At 41.4% G+C, this 17,500-nt stretch overlaps 1 protein-coding gene across 3 annotated transcripts in view; it reads right to left on the bottom strand.

Annotated features, from left to right (window-relative positions):
• Nucleotides 1–17,500, bottom strand: part of slc8a1b (solute carrier family 8 member 1b) — a 56,473-nt gene that overhangs the window by 1,271 nt on the left and 37,702 nt on the right. For 2 of the 3 annotated variants that reach the window (XM_060879015.1, XM_060879014.1), the window contains exons 3-7: nucleotides 16,729–16,841; nucleotides 11,767–11,912; nucleotides 11,209–11,308; nucleotides 6,437–6,712; nucleotides 1–4,166 (exon numbers count right to left, since the gene is read on the bottom strand). The exon at nucleotides 1–4,166 is cut by the window's left edge and continues 1,269 nt beyond it. In XM_060879015.1, the coding sequence (XP_060734998.1) occupies nucleotides 3,790–4,166; nucleotides 6,437–6,712; nucleotides 11,209–11,308; nucleotides 11,767–11,912; nucleotides 16,729–16,841 (1,012 nt within the window). In that variant the 3' untranslated portion in view covers nucleotides 1–3,789. Of the gene's footprint in view, nucleotides 4,167–6,436; nucleotides 6,713–11,208; nucleotides 11,309–11,766; nucleotides 11,913–16,728; nucleotides 16,842–17,042; nucleotides 17,150–17,500 lie in introns of all 3 variants that reach the window. The other variant, XM_060879016.1, reaches the window with a different exon arrangement.

Here is a 17,500-nt window from a genome sequence, read left to right as displayed (position 1 = left end):
TATTATTTAAAATGATCAGGATATCCTCGGCTTCTTTTCACAGTTACTGAAAAAACGTGCGATTTGGATAATAAAACTCACAAATTAATCGTAACATCACATAATTTTAACAAAACAAGATGAATTCAAACAGATTAAATTAAATGAATGAAATGAATAATAATTAATTATTCATTTTTAAACGACAACAGTTTTTATGTCAAAAATGTCATATACGCCATGATAATCATTACATAATAAACTAAATTCTAAACAAAATTAAAACGAGATTATCGAGATTCCATTTTTTCTTTCCTACAGTAAGTGAAAGGAAAAGCTTTAATTTGAACAATAAATGTTGCTAATTAATACAGCTAATTAACACAGCTAATTAATACAGCTAATTAATCAGCTAGTTTCCTGTCCGTATGAAATGAAATCATTAATAAATTACTGATCAGTTAAACCCTTGAAGCAGAATGTAGCTCTCTTACAGCTAGCATAGCATACCATGCTAATATCCTGTACTAAAACATGGCCTGAGTGCAGACTGCATCTCTTTTAGCATGTCACATGTGTCTGAATAAAGCGTTAACATGTGAGTAAAAAGATGTTATCTATCATTCCCTGTCCATTCTGTCAGTGTTAGTTAGCGATGTCTCTTAGCGCCTGAATTATGTATATTTATTAACCCCAGGCTGCCGCCTTCAGGAGCGGAGTTAGACGACACGCGTCCGACCGACCAAGACGTCACACATACACACACTGAGATGCAGACACGTTTTGAGACACGCCGCAATTAGCAGGAAGCCACGCCCACAGGAAGTCGTTGCGGCATAGTATGGCTGTAATTCACATGTGTCCACCCTCCTCTTCATCCTTATCTTCTCGCCTTTATTTCTTTCTTTCAATTGTTTTTCAAGGAATTTCAAGAGTCTGTGGATTGTATTTTGTGTGTAACTTAGTGTGTGTGTGTGTGTGTGTGTGTGTGTGTGTGTGTGTGTGTTTTCTTTGTGTTCCAACAGTCTGTTTTGTCCATCTTTGTAAAGAAACATCAGGGAACCATTTTTGTTTTCACAATAATAAATAAAGAAAAAAGAAAACAAAAATAAAGTAATAGCCAGTTTTGCGTTTTTGCTTCAGCATTAAGCTACAGCGATCATGTGTCCTGAAGCAGTCGCTAAGGTTTAGCGCTAAGGTTTAACGCCTGAGTCTTGTTGAAATGTTTTGTATAAATTCTTGTACGAAAGTCCTCCCAGGCCATTTCAAACTTTACGTTTTAATTCTCTTCTTTCGGTAAAAAACATTAGCATCAAATACAAAACCCTTTTGTATCACTAGAATTGTGTTTTAGAAATGATTTTACAATTTTCCCTTTGGCAATTTTTTTCTTATCATCAAGCTAAACTACAATTAGCATTTATCCCAAATCTAAATGTATTGAGTCTTAACCGCTAGCATGTCTAATCTAGATTAGTGTGAAACTCTGGACTCTAAAAGGACAAATAGATAAAAATCTGTGTTTAATTTTAAATAAAGTTTAATCTGAAACTTTTACCTTCTTTAAATAAAATTTACAAATCTAGCTACGTTCGGTGACGTATCCAGACTAAACTACAACTTTAAATCCAGACTAAATTGAGCAGCTGTTTCTAAAACCATGCTAATCTGCTAATATGTTAGCCTTACTTATATAATCTCAGCAGGACTGGAGGGAGCGCATGCCCTCGTAAACTCCACTGTGTGTGTGTGTGTGTGTGTGTGTGTGTGTAGTTGGGTGTGAGGGAGAGATTTTAGCGACTGTGATACGAGTACATTTCTCTAGCATGGTTAAGTTTGTTCATGAAATGTACAAGACTGATTTACATTTGTATGTGTATGTGTGTGTGTGTGTGTGTGTGTGTGTGTAACAGTCATCAGTGTAAACTCGGGTCACGCTAATCTAAGGAGGCCTATCAGTCTATGAAAAATGTCCTGTTTAAACTTAATAAAAGCCAAACAAATGTTTATAAAAATAAGTGGACTTGTGTTACAAAACTAGCGAAAAAAACCCCAATCGTTAACGATCATTTTAATATGTAGTGCATCAGTGTGGTGTGGACTGAACGAGAGCAGAAACACACTGAACACAGAGAGAGCTAATAATAGCTGAGGCGGACTAGCTAGCTTTATAAAGAAAGTGTAAAGACAAAGAGAGCGAGGAAACATCACAGAACTTCTTGGAACAACAATCCACTAAACGACAGAGAAGCCAATCTTGGTTGTGAACAAAAGATTCCACACACACACACATACACACACACACACACACACACGGTTCAAAACAGACTTTGACAAAACACTGATGCATAAAAATATATCGCTCTAACATAAAGCTACTTAAAAACCTTGGAAATGTAGTGGTTTGGCTTCATGATTCAGTTCTGTGGTTTGCAATATCAAAGTCCATCGGCAGCAAATGGAATGACTCAGCGAGTGACACTGAACGATTCTGATTCAATTTAGTGACTCTAACAAAACGTGTCTAGATACTGATTCAGATATCGGAGTGATTCGTTTAAAAAAAATTCAACACCACACAGATCCAATCCTGATTCTTTCACATCAGTGATTCACTTAGAAAGACTGATTCATTTAGGAACAAATCATGCCTGGTGACTAATAATAATTAATTTAGCTTATGACTCATTCAAAATTCAAAACCGAATCGTTTGTAAATTTGTGAATCACGTCTCTTTCTTCGTGATGCTAAAGTTAGTGTGAATATTAACCAGTTTTCCAGAGAAATTCAGCGATCCTTTGATGAACTGTTTTTCATCTGATTTTTTACAGCAGTTTTTGACTAACATTTATAAGCTAAAGTATAAAGCTTAAAAGTATCGATTTTTCGTCACTCATTAACGTTTTTTACATTCACACGATGTTACAATCGGACTGGTGTGATTAGTTAAGTTGAGTTATCGCAGTGTTTATGTGAATAGAATTTCCCTGGATTTTTGCCAGCTCTGATGTTAGCAATAACACCATGTGTGTTAAGCATATACGTGCACTATGTGTTTGTGTTTTAGCTTGCTGTGAGCTAGCAAATACTGATCGTACTTTTAGTAAGATTAAATCAGATTGTTGTGAGAGATTCAACATCAAATCCTGTTCCAGTAGGTACGACATATCGCTGAAGCGCTAATTAAAAAGCTAGCATGTAAAATTCAACCTGTGAGAAACTGTTACTGTTTAAAGAGTTTATTGTTGCTAAAAAAAGGCGTTGAAAGGACCACAAAGACCACAAAAGAACCGGAATAGTGCACTGAGACGTTCCGTAAAATACAGTCAGAACTACATTACCCAGAATTCCGTTCTACCCATTCCAGCACTTTCTGGATCCTGGGCTAATGCAGAGCATAAAGTGTTCTAGTACTGGCTTGTCATCAAGTGTTTCGTATTATTCCTACACATTTTTCTCCACACTGTAGTCAGTGTGGAACCCTGACCGGCTGACAGACGACCAAATAGATTCAATCTTTCAGCCTGAGGCATTAAGTGTGAAATGGCAGAGAAGAAATAAATAAAATTCAGCATCATATTATAGCTCCTATTTTTCTCATCGGTTTCTGTTCTATCAAAAAAAAAAGAAACAAATAAAAAAAAGAACGAAAACTTTGTAAAAGAAGCTCCTTGTTCTGTCTGATGCAGCTTCCTTCTTGTTAGCATCCATCCATCCTCATAACCTATGTGTGTATGTGAGAATGTGTGAATGTGTGTACGCATCATATGTACGTTAGTGTGTTGTTATGTGTGTGTGTGTGTGTGTATTTAGAAGCCCTTGATGTGGCAGTAAGCCTCAAGTGAGGAGAACAAGATGTAGAGCAGCCACAGGCTGACAAACAGCATGGTAGTGAGTGCTTTGGCAGTCCTCGGGCCTCCTAGCTCTCCACCGATGTCAGGCCGGCGCCGGTACATGAGCGTAGCCACGCAGATGAAGGCGAAGATGGTGAAGAGCGTTACTGAGAAGGCCAGGTTACCTGGCTCCACACGAAACTCTCGCCCTTTTGATTGGTGGAAGATGGCTGCGATAGACCAGGCCACACCAATGCCCAGGAACACATTCACTGCATTGCTGCCTGTCACATTCCCGATAGACGCATCGGCATACTGGTCCTGGATCGCAGCCACTTTACTGGCAAAGGTGTCTGGAGAAAATAGGAGAAAGATAAGCGTTCTTTTAGATTATGCAAAAAATGTGAATGATGCCCTCTAGTGGCTAAATATTGCAGGCACACAGTTTTCTATCATCTATTATCACAATCATAAAAAATAACTGTTATATCCACTGGATAAAGATAAAGACAAAAAATTGCTTTTAACATTTTCTATAATCGTTAACAAAATCTATTATTAATGCACAAATATTTTCCTGTAACTGTGTGTACGGGTGGCCGTGTGTGTGTGTGTGTGTGTGTGTGTGCAGCAAGCCGGCAAACAAATCACAACACAGTCGATACACTAGAAGACAAACAATGAACGGCTCAGTAAATAGTCAGAACTAAACTATACTTATTAAAGAAGCGTGAGTGTGCTTATAAAGGACAAACAGGGGTTGGGTCAATATTCAGGAGAGCGAGGAGACTCTGGTGGTTAGGAGGTGTTGCAGGAGGGATTGTTACACTATACTTACACAGAGGTAAATAAAGTTAGTTATAGTAAAAATATATTGTATCATAATTACACTGGTGTCAATAATATACTATAAAAATAATATAGTATATTTACTTACACAGATAAATAATACTACATATACATAGGTAAATAAATTGTGTTATAGTTCTGTCTAGGTAAATAAAGTGTATTATATTATGGACAGAGACAGAAGTAAAGCACACAGAAATCAGCAGTCTCTGATTCATGACACCAGCATTTCCAATCTGTTGCATCTTTTATTTCTCATTTATCGTCACCGTCTCCATGGTATTTCCATGGTGATCCTGGGCCGAGTCTCTACCAGACGGTCCGCTATCGCTGCTAACGGTAATGTGGGCGTTGTGGCAATGAGCACCGCGTCCCACGATCCCCTGCGGGAGAGCCGTCAGCGTTCACAGATCTCAGAATTTCAACCACTTCAAAACAATTACAGATCTGAAAGTGCCAAATCTCACAATTATACACCTACACCGCCTTCTCGTTATGGTTACTGTGTGACGGGTAAAAAAATAATATTTGAATTGAATAATTACATACAAGCTGTCTGGATTTGTAAAAGTTATATATAGTTAAATGTTAGATATAAGTTGTTAGATTTAGAAATATTACTAGTTCATAAAATGTCTACAAGCAATCAAATCATGTTCGGTGTCTTTGGACTGATTCTTTACTTTTGCACAGCAGTGTCAATGTTAATGGAGCTAAAGCTCTAAAGGTCTAATCTGCATGTCTAAGTCATGATACACACATTTTTAATTTAGCTACATGTACAGTGAGGAATTAATGCAGAGATTGAACACAATGGTGTTCAGACCAACATCACGTACCTACATATTACAGCAAACAAAAAAAAAACATGTTCATTTTCTTTTGTGTTTAAAGGTAAGTGTTTTTGTTAAAGGTCTTAGCCACTGTTGAAAAACATCTGAAACATCATTCCCGAGAAACATCTGGCAACCTCAGAGATGTGAATTACATGCAGCTGATTTTATTAATCTTAACTAGGAAAAGATAAAGATGGGAGATGGGCAGATCCAGTGTCAGGATGAAAAGGGGAAAGAAGAAAAGAGAGACAGGAAACAGAGGGAAATAAAAAGGGTCTGGACTAAAACCCCTCGGCTGTTTCCTGCTCTCTCAGCACTACGTGCCGGGACTAATAAACACATGCACTGCAGCAACCATATATTACTCCCAATTTCTTTGTGTGTGTGTGTGTGTTTGTGTGTGTGTGTGTGTGTGTGTGTGTGTAAGTGCATGCTTGCTCTCCGCTGAGTGTCATGACTGATGAATCTAATCAGTTGGTCACAGTTGGCGAATTAAACAATTCATCACACACACACACACACACACACACACACACACACACACACACAAACACACACTCAAACACACACACACATCAACACAGACACTCAAACACACACACACACTCAAACACACACACATCAACACACACACACAAACATGCACACACAAACAAACACACACACACACACACATACACACAATCATAATACACTCTTGGATTCCTAAGGCCTCTCTTCTGTTGGCTTGCTGCCATACTGAGAGAATTTATTACTGAAATCACACATCAGTAACTACAGACTTCAGCATTATTCAGAAGGGGCGGAGCTTACATAAAACAAGGCACGTCTCAGTTACACTCAATTCTGAGCTTATGTGAATGTTTTATGTGTGAGTGAGTGAGGAGCAAAGTGAAGCACAACAATTATGTTCTGGCTGTAAACACACACACACACACCTGGTACAGAAGTGCCGAGAGCGACGAACACCACAGCAGTGACCGAGTCCTTCAGTCCCACGGTGCAGCCAAAGTGAGATGCCAGGTCTCCGATAAACGCTGTCAGAACGCCAATCATGATGATCGACACAACGAAACACGCCCACCCGTTCCAGTAGTCAGTGGGTGGGACAAAGGCGAACAGAACTTTCCAGAACACAGTCAGGAAGTGCATCACATAATCGAAACAGGATGGGAGCTTCTCCTCCCCACATTCTTCATCATCATCATCCTCACCTATAAACAGACAGAGAGCTTGTTATCATCATCATTATTAATACAGTGAGTGCATTTCACAAATAATGTAACTATGTACTGCTAGAGAGCACTAAGGCTAACACACACACACACACACACACCTTATATGTTCTAAGTATTTCTAGTCTTTTTTACATGGTGTATTGTCAAACTGATGCATCATCACACCACTAATATAAAGTCTCAATAGAGTTTAACTCTAAAGTTTCTGCCCTGGAGGAGGACGTGAATAAATATGAATAAATCAGACGCAGCTTAGTAGCTTAAAACAGCCACACACACACACACACACACACACACACACACACACACACACACACAAAAAGTGAGTGTTTGTGTGATTAGAAGTCTGTGTTTGTGTATCATGTGTTAGCCTGTTAGTTTTATCTCCATGGTAATGCTTTGTGAGCAAACCATGGCTCATTCTTTGCACTCACACAGTCCACATATCACAATACACACACACACAGTACACACACACACTGTACACACACACAATGCACACACAGTACACACACACAGTACACACACAGTGCACACACACAGTACACACACACACATACAGTACACACTTAATTTGAGCTTCACAATGCTACTCTGGGTAAATAAACTGTGTGGAACAAACAGTCTGACATTTAAAGGCTTTAAACCATTAAAGCTTTTAGTCTGTGTGTGTATGTGTGTGAGAGAGAAAGACAGAGAGACATAGAGAGAGAGAGAGAGAGAGAGAGAGAGAGAGAGAGAGAGAGAGAGAGAGAGAGAGAGAGAGACATAGAGAGCGAGAGAGAGAGAGAGAGAGAGAGAGAGAGAGAGAGAGAGAGAGAGAGAGAGAGAGAGAGAGAGAGAGAGAGAGAGAGAGAGAGAGAGAGAGAGAGAGAGAGAGAGAGAGAGAGAGACAGAGAGAGAGAGAGAGAGAGACAGAGAGAGAGAGAGAGAGAGAGAGAGAGAGAGAGAGAGAGAGAGAGACAGAGAGAGAGAGAGAGAGAGAGAGAGAGAGAGAGAGAGAGAGAGCGAGAGAGAGAGAGACAGAGAGAGAGAGAGAGAGAGAGAGAGAGAGAGAGAGAGAGAGAGAGAGAGAGAGAGAGAGAGAGACAGACATAGAGAGCGAGAGAGAGAGACAGAGACAGAGAGAGAGAGCATGAGAGAGAGAGACAGAGAGAGAGAGATGTGCTATAGCAATTTACAGCACCAGGAGGGGGAGTGAATTGAGCAGAGTGACAGGTGACAGAAGAAGCAGCTCTGACAGTAGTGCAGGTTTATATTGATGTACTCGCGCTAATACACTATAGTTTCTATAGCAACAGTAGTTTTATTCTTTTGAATATTTATGTTTGGAAGAAGTCTCTGAGGGGATGTGTGTGTGTGTGGTGTGTCTCAGTGTGTGTGTAATGTAGTGAAGGAGTTTCCAGTGTTAGATTTGTGTGTATGTGTGATGTGTGTGTGTGATGTGTGTGTGTGTATGTGTGTGTATGTGTGATGTGTGTGTGTTTGTGTAGGTGTGTGTAATGTGATGAAGAAGTCTCCAGTGTTAGATGTGTGTGTATGTGTAATGTGGGTGTGTATGTGTGATGTGATGTGTGTGTGTATATATGTGTGATGTGATGTGTGTGTGTATGTGTGATGTGATGTGTGTGTGTGTAATGTGATGAAGAAGTCTCCAGTGTTAGATGTGTGTGTGTATGTGTGTGTATGTGTGGGTGATGTGTGTGATGTGTGTGTGTCTGATGTGTGTGTATGATGTGATGTGTGTGTGTGTATGATGTGATGTGTGTGTGTGGTGTGTGTGTGTGTATGTGTGTGTGTATGATGTGATGTGTGTGTGGTGTGTGTGTATGTGTGATGTGATGTGTGTGTGAAATGTGTGTGTGTATGATGTGATGTGTGTGTGTGGTGTGTGTGTGTGATGTGTGTGTATGTGTGATGTGATGTGTGTGTGTATGATGTGTGTGTATGATGTGATGTGTGTGTGTGTATGATGTGATGTGTGTGTGTGGTGTGTGTGTGTATGTGTGTGTGTATGATGTGATGTGTGTGTGGTGTGTGTGTATGTGTGATGTGATGTGTGTGTGAAATGTGTGTGTGTATGATGTGATGTGTGTGTGTGGTGTGTGTGTGTGATGTGTGTGTATGTGTGATGTGATGTGTGTGTGTATGATGTGTGTGTGTGGTGTGTGTGTGATGTGTGTGTGGTGTGTGTGTGTATGTGTGATGTGATGTGTGTATGATGTGTGTGTATGTGTGATGTGATGTGTGTGTGATGTGTGTGTGTATGTGTGATGTGATGTGTGTGTATGATGTGATGTGTGTATGATGTGTGTGTGTATGATGTGATGTGTGTATGATGTGTGTGTATGATGTGATGTGTGTGTGTGGTGTGTGTGTGATGTGTGTGTATGTGTGATGTGATGTGTGTATGATGTGTGTGTATGTGTGATGTATGTATGATGTGATGTGTGTATGATGTGTGTGTGTGTATGATGTGATGTGTGTATGATGTGATGTGTGTATGATGTGTGTGTGTATGATGTGATGTGTGTATGATGTGTGTGTGTATGATGTGATGTGTGTATGATGTGATGTGTGTATGATGTGTGTGTGTGTATGATGTGATGTGTGTATGATGTGATGTGTGTATGGTGTGTGTGTATGATGTGATGTGTGTATGATGTGATGTGTGTATGATGTGTGTGTATGATGTGATGTGTGTATGATGTGTGTGTGTATGATGTGATGTGTGTATGATGTGTGTATGTATGATGTGATGTGTGTATGATGTGATGTGTGTATGATGTGATGTGTGTATGATGTGATGTGTGTATGATGTGTGTGTGTATGATGTGATGTGTGTATGATGTGTGTGTGTATGATGTGTGTGTGTATGATGTGATGTGTGTATGATGTGATGTGTGTATGATGTGTGTGTGTATGATGTGATGTGTGTATGATGTGTGTGTGTATGATGTGTGTGTGTATGATGTGATGTGTGTATGATGTGATGTGTGTATGATGTGTGTGTGTATGATGTGATGTGTGTATGATGTGATGTGTGTATGATGTGTGTGTGTATGATGTGATGTGTGTATGATGTGTGTGTGTATGATGTGATGTGTGTATGATGTGATGTGTGTATGATGTGATGTGTGTATGATGTGATGTGTGTATGATGTGATGTGTGTATGATGTGTGTGTGTATGATGTGATGTGTGTATGATGTGTGTGTATGATGTGATGTGTGTATGATGTGATGTGTGTATGATGTGTGTGTATGATGTGATGTGTGTATGATGTGATGTGTGTATGATGTGTGTGTGTATGATGTGATGTGTGTATGATGTGTGTGTGTATGATGTGATGTGTGTATGATGTGTGTGTGTATGATGTGATGTGTGTATGATGTGATGTGTGTATGATGTGTGTGTGTATGATGTGATGTGTGTATGATGTGATGTGTGTATGATGTGTGTGTGTATGATGTGATGTGTGTATGATGTGTGTGTGTGTATGATGTGATGTGTGTATGATGTGTGTGTGTATGATGTGTGTGTGTATGATGTGATGTGTGTATGATGTGATGTGTGTATGATGTGTGTGTGTATGATGTGATGTGTGTATGATGTGATGTGTGTATGATGTGTGTGTGTATGATGTGATGTGTGTATGATGAGTGTATGATGTGATGTGTGTATGATGTGATGTGTGTATGATGTGATGTGTGTATGATGTGTGTGTGTATGATGTGATGTGTGTATGATGTGTGTGTGTATGATGTGATGTGTGTATGATGTGTGTGTGTATGATGTGATGTGTGTATGATGTGATGTGTGTATGATGTGTGTGTGTATGATGTGTGTGTGTATGATGTGATGTGTGTATGATGTGTGTGTGTATGATGTGATGTGTGTATGATGTGATGTGTGTATGATGTGTGTGTATGTGTGATGTGATGTGTGTATGATGTGATGTGTGTATGATGTGTGTGTGTATGATGTGTGTGTATGATGTGATGTGTGTATGATGTGATGTGTGTATGATGTGTGTGTGTGTATGATGTGATGTGTGTATGATGTGTGTGTGTATGATGTGATGTGTGTATGATGTGATGTGTGTATGATGTGATGTGTGTATGATGTGTGTGTGTATGATGTGTGTGTATGATGTGATGTGTGTATGATGTGATGTGTGTATGATGTGTGTGTGTGTATGATGTGATGTGTGTATGATGTGTGTGTGTATGATGTGATGTGTGTATGATGTCTCCAGTGTGACGAGTGTTTATATCTGACAGAACACACTACAGGAATTCCCTCTGAATGTAGCTATACATTTTTATTAAAAAACAAAAAAAATATTTTTTTTCTTAAAATACAAATAAAATTAATTGTTGGTAAATGTCTGTTCAATGAATTAATCATTCAAGCTTAAACTTTATTTACACACACACACACACACACACACACTCACACACACACACTTACCGGCACTGACTGTGATGGCTTCAATGAACTGATCCCTCCAGCTGTTTGTGCCGACCAGCAGCGCCAAGTTCGTCTTTTTAATCAGTTTGTCAACAGTGTTCTACAGAGAGAGACAGAGTTATCACACTTACTTCCTGTTTACTGCACACACACACACACACACACACACACACACACACACACACACTGTCTCTCTGTCTCTCAGCCCACTTGAGACAGGACAGAACAGGATTAGTGAAGAGTCTGCAGTCTGTCTGAAATCCCACTTGTTCTGCTGCCGCTCTATGTGTGTGTGTGTGTGTGTGTGTGTGTGTGTGTGTGTGTGTGTGTGTGTGAGAGAGAGAAAGACGGACAGAATAGTATGTGTGTGCGAGTGAGAGAGAGTGAGAGAGACAGAATAGTGTGTGTGGGTTTCAAGTGTCTGTCTGTGATAGGTGTGTGCACTGAGAGTAAGTGTGGGTGAGAAATGAGAACTCCACTCCAGCATCCCTTAGATGTGTGTTTGAGTATGTGAATGTTCTTGTTTGTGTGTGACAGAATGTTCTTGTTTGTGTTCACCTTGAACTCGTAAGACTCTTCAATGATGACCTCCAGTTTGACGTGTTCACCCAGTGTGGGTTTTCCCATCTCTGCGATGCGCCGCTCTTCTTCATCCTCTCCTGTTAGAGGCTCTGCCTCTTCCTGTTCCACATCCTTTACTTCCTCTGTAATTATTTAGAGTCACATGATCATCACGTGCTTTTTATTTAAGTTGTAATTTCTATTTTAAAACAATGATGGTGGGGTCACGGTGGCTTAGTGGTTATCACGTTCGCCTCACACCTCCAGGGTTGGGGGTTCGATTCCCGCCTCCACCTTGTGTGTGTGGAGTTTGCATGTTCTCCCCGTGCCTCGGGGGTTTCCTCCGGGTACTCCGGTTTCCTCCCCCGGTCCAAAGACATGCATGGTAGGTTGATTGGCATCTCTGGAAAATTGTCCGTAGTGTGTGATTGTGTGAGTGAATGAGAGTGTGTGTGTGTGCCCTGTGATGGGTTGGCACTCCGTCCAGGGTGTACCCTGCCTTGATGCCCGATGACACCTGAGATAGGCACAGGCTCCCCGTGACCCGAGGTAGTTCGGATAAGCGGTAGAAAATGAGTGAGCAAGAAACAATGATGGATGATTCTCATTTGATCTAACAATTCAATGTATGAATGATTTAAATGAATCATTCTACGATGATTCCAGTTCCGATAAAAATGTCTTCATCTCTTGAGATAATTCTTTCTCCACTTCTTTTGTCTGTCTCACTATCTCTTAGTCTAAACAATTACTACTTCAGCACCAGGGACAATCAGAAACGCCTTCTCTGTTTTCACTCACCAAGACGAAGGGAGAGATAATTGAGGTGGCACCTACCAATGTGCTGTGGATGACCTTCTTCTGGGAAACAGCCTCGTCGGCACCTGAGCCATGCTAGGCCCCATGCTAACACCACTGTTGAAGCAACTCATAGAGCAACAGACCGTACCCAATGGGCTCACCCAGAGCCTGCAGATGGTGAAAGATAAGCTGGTGGCCCTGAGATAAAGCTCTCCCTCTGCAGCTCCCTCCGCAACCCCTGCTGTGACACTCACTAGCTGCTGACCAAACTTACAGCTGAGGATGATGTGGAAGTGTACCCCAGCACGTTTTGTCCTTTTCTTACTAGAGAGGCCCAGCTGGCCTACCATGCTTTCACCCCTGCAGATGCTATGAGACACTGAGGGTTGAAATCCTCACCTGTTGCAGGTGTTCTCCAGTGAGTGCGGTGACAGAGTTCCCCCATTGGAGTTACCAGCCCAAAGTCGACCCAGGGCCAAGATGGACCAGCTCCATCACATTTCAAAGATAATTCACTATCCCTGACTGAAACAGTTTAATGAATTACCATGGGCCACATCCTGCAGGCTCTGCCACCTGAATGGAGAAAGTCAGTGGAGCTAAGTAGGCCCAAGAGCCCCTGTGACATGGTGAATATCATGCTCCAACCCAGAAGTATCCAAGACAAGTCCATGCCCATGAAACCAGACCCCCATGCACAAAACCCTGGCAAGTGGGTTGCACACCCCAGGCACCCACCATATCTAAACAACCACCAAGTGAAAGTCCTTCTCAACATGGAAAGCACTGTCACTCTTGCCCAGCCATAAGCTATGGGTCAAGCTGTTGAGCTGGTGGGGCCCTCATAGTATCGTGTGTTTATGGAGACATTCAACAGGTCCCTGACACACAGGCCTGAATCCAAAGCCAGGAAGGAGAGTGGCCACCTGTTGGTTGGGGGTCTGGGTTTCACAACCACATTGACCCACTCCCCAAAAAGCCAAGACCAGCCAGTGTGTGCCCAAGGTCTGCATGGCAAGACACCGAAAAGACACAGAATCCACCAACAAAGGTCAGCTGCACACACTAACTACCAGCATCCTACTTATTGGTAAAATAAGGTATGCTGTTCTACCACACGGAGAGCAAAGGGCAGCTGTGTGACCTACTGATGGTACCCTGCATCCCTACACAAGCAATTCTGCAGTTTGCCAACCAGTGCCCCAAGTCCCGGCAGATGGCCAATCAGAAACCTCTGCCTCTGATCCAGAAACCTCTGATCACATTGCTGGTGACTGATGTCCTGTTCGAGCATGTGGGCATTGGCCTCATCGGGCTGCTTACAATGTCAACCTGGGGACAAAAATACATCTTGGTGATTATGGATTATGCCACCAGGTACAACAAGGTGGACTTTTTGTCAGGCCACCACCCACAACATGGCAAAGAACTAATCATCCAGGAGCATTTGAAGAGCACACAGAGAACTCAGCAGAGGGTCTATAATCGCCCAGCCACAGCCATGAGAATTTCAGCCCGGTGAGTCCTCTTGTTTATAACTGATGCATCCTGCAAATTCCTTTTCTTCTGGCAAGGCCCAAACATAGTAGTAGAATGAGTGGGTTCTGTAAACTACTGGCTGCAACAGCCAAGTAAGTGAGCAAAAACACAATTATATCATATAAATCTGTTAAAGAAATGGGTGGGATCTGCACCAGTGTTGTCTGTTTTTGCTTCCTGTGAACCAGATCTACACGAGCGTACCTTGGTGAAGCGAGGGTCTGATCTCATGCTCCTCAGAATCAGAACTTGACAGAGTTGTTGGGCCAGTTCTCAGATGTTTTGTACATCCCAGGACTCACACACCTTTTCCACCATGAGGTCAAGGCCCCTCCAAAAGTCATGGTCAATCAGTGGCCCTATTGAGTTTCCGAAGCCTGAAAAAAGGCTATAAACGAGGAAGTGGAAAATATACTAAGGGATGGGATCATTGAAGAATGGTCCCTGAAGCTCAGCCCAAAACTGCCTTTAACGTTGCCAGGGCCAGGACCAGGGGCATTATTGGACACTTTGATTCAGCCTGTGTGGTTGTGTGGTTGTTATCCACAACCTTCCAGAGGCTTGTGGATAATGTGGTGAAACCTCATCTGCAGCTATGCAACCACTTATCTGGACAATGTAATTTTCCACCCCTTCAGCTGGTCAGACCACCTACATCACCCGGGCAAAGTACTGGCCAGCCTGAGAAAAAGGGACTGAGGTTGAACCACAATAAGTACCACCTAGGGCTGCCAGAGGAGCAGTACCTGAGGTTAGCAGATCACTCAGAGCCTCCTGAATCTACATGTAAAGAAAGTGGAGGCAGAATGGGAGTATCCATGTCCAGCTACAAAGAAACAGGTATGAGCGGTTTTGGGACCGGCAACCTACTATCATAGATTTGTACCTAACTTCTCCTCATTTATTGCCCCCCCTCAGATCTCACAATGAAAGGCTGGCTGGACCAGGTGCATTGGACCAGTGAGGTGGAAAAGGAGTGCCAGACAATGAAGCAATCCCATACTGATAAACCCAGATTGAACCTCCCCTTCATCCTCCAAACCCATCCTCTTGCTGTACTTCAAAGGCTTCTGCTTATAACCACCTAAAAAAAACGGCTGGTGCTCCTCACCCAACTCCTGCTGCAGAGCTGAAGACAAGACGTTATTTCAGAACCAGGGAGAGCACCATTTTTTTTTACCGGGAAGCAGCCTCTTCTTCTATTCTAGGATTCTGATAAAATACTGGGATTCATTGTAATGATGTACGAGTCATTTGAAAAGAACAAATCACCTTTGAATCACTGTTCACTATCCGAATCACTAAATGTGTATAATTAAGTAATGTATTGTTCATACAGTCTAAAAATCAGAGTGCTCTGCCTTTACTGTTTTTTTTATTTAATACAGTGATTCAAGTGTTGAGTAAAATGATTCATATGATTCATAAATACCAGATTATATAAAAAGAATTGTTTAGCTGTTTGAGAAATCTTTTGGTTACTTAATTGAAAAAATTAATTGTGGTGTTGAATATGTTTGGTAATGTTCACTGATGTTTAGAATTGAGTGCATGTGTATGTACACATGCACATGAACACTCACACACACACACACACACACAAAAGGATGGAGGATGGAAATGTGATGAGGGTTAGTGTGGGTTGTGGAAGTCATTCCATTAGCAAAGGTACATTAGAGCGGGGGAATGAATCTAAAACACACACACACACACACACACACACACACACACACACACACACACACACACACACACACATATACACACACAAGCTGATTTGCAGGAGGAGACAAACTCTAACCTTTATTACTCATTCCTCCTACCTGTTCTCTCTTCCTGCCTGCTTATATGTCTTTGTCTAAATTTCTCTCTTTTTCTCTCTCCCCTTTACTTTTATTGTCTGTCTTTCAGATTTTTTTAGTTTGGTCTTTTAGAAAGGCTTCAATATATCAAAAATACATAGTCTGACTCTGTATGTGTGTATGTGTGTGTGTGTGTGTGTGTGTGTGTGTGTGTGTTTGTGTGTGTGTGTTTGTTATTCATTTACCACTGCACCAAGCTAAATTGGTGTAATTAGCTCTTACTATTACAGACCTTATTGTAATTATACAATAAAGGCAGCAAACAGCGTGTGTGTGTGTATGTGTGTGTGTGTGTGTGTGTGTGTGTGTGTGTAAAAGAGAGAGAGAATCAGAATAAGAAATAAGAAAAGTTATTTAGCAGGAACACCCTGCTAAACTTTTGAGCTTAGTGGGAAATCAGTTGGAGAGAGGCACTGCTGAGGAGCACAGAGGGGTAAAGAAAGAGAAAGAAAGAGAGAGAGAGAGAGAGAGAGAGAGAGAGAGAGAGAGAGAGAGAGAGAGAGAGAACATCAGACACACAAAGATAGAAACAGGTAGAAAGAGCAAAGGAGTGATAAAAACTGACGTGAAACAAGACAGACATTAGGAGAGAGAGTGAGAGAGAAAGAGTGAGACAAAGGGATATGGACATAGGGACAGATATAGAAAGAAACAGATGAATATTGGGCCAGAGATAGATAGATAGATAGATAGATAGATAGATAGATAGATAGATAGATAGATAGATAGATAGATAGATAGAGAGGGAGAGAGAGACCTCTGTATTCTGTGCGTCCTCTCCTCTTCCACTGTGGCGTCTCGAGCACTAAATAAAAGCTGCACTGTTTATTGTACTCCTCTCGATTGAGCACACAGACTGAGATCGTCTTCCTGCAGAGACACAATGATAGAGAACATTGGAACCAAGCATCACATCACATCACATCACACACACAGGGACCCAACATGACTCCAGCGTCGGAGCGTGAGAGTGATCATGATTATGATGAGCTCAGCGTTATTGTGTAGGTAGAGGCGTGGCATGGCCTGTACAGACCACACCCCATGCCCCTCCCACTTCACCTCTCCCACCTTTTTTCTCACTGCTCTCTATAAGTTGTGGTTCTCCAAGCTCCAGAAAGAAACTCTTGTTCTTCTCGTACTCCTCGTCATCGATTATCCTGACCTTTATCATTTTGCTGGAGTGAAAGAAGAAGAAGAAAGAGAGAGAGAGAGAAAAGAGAAAGCAAAAATGAGTAGGAAGTAAGAAGAAAATGAGTCAGGAAATTGCAGTAGAAGAGTAAATAGTGAAGCATGAGGTCAGGAGTGTACAAAGTGGAAGAACAGAGAAATTAAAAGAGCGAAACAGAAAGAGGCTTGACGACTTTTACCTATAAACCCAAACAGTAAAAGGGGCGTGGCCTAAAGTCGAAGGAAACAGTGTCACCCTGCTCCATTTACAGTTAAAAGATAAAACACTCAAATAGCCGTTGATCCTCATGGGCGTGGCCTAATATTCTAATCAGCATACCTGAGCATTTGACAGCTGT

The sequence above is a fragment of the Tachysurus vachellii genome, chromosome 10 (assembly GCF_030014155.1).
Source record: "Tachysurus vachellii isolate PV-2020 chromosome 10, HZAU_Pvac_v1, whole genome shotgun sequence".
Classification (NCBI taxonomy): Eukaryota; Metazoa; Chordata; class Actinopteri; order Siluriformes; family Bagridae; genus Tachysurus; species Tachysurus vachellii.
This window is presented reverse-complemented; position numbering and strand designations above follow the sequence as displayed.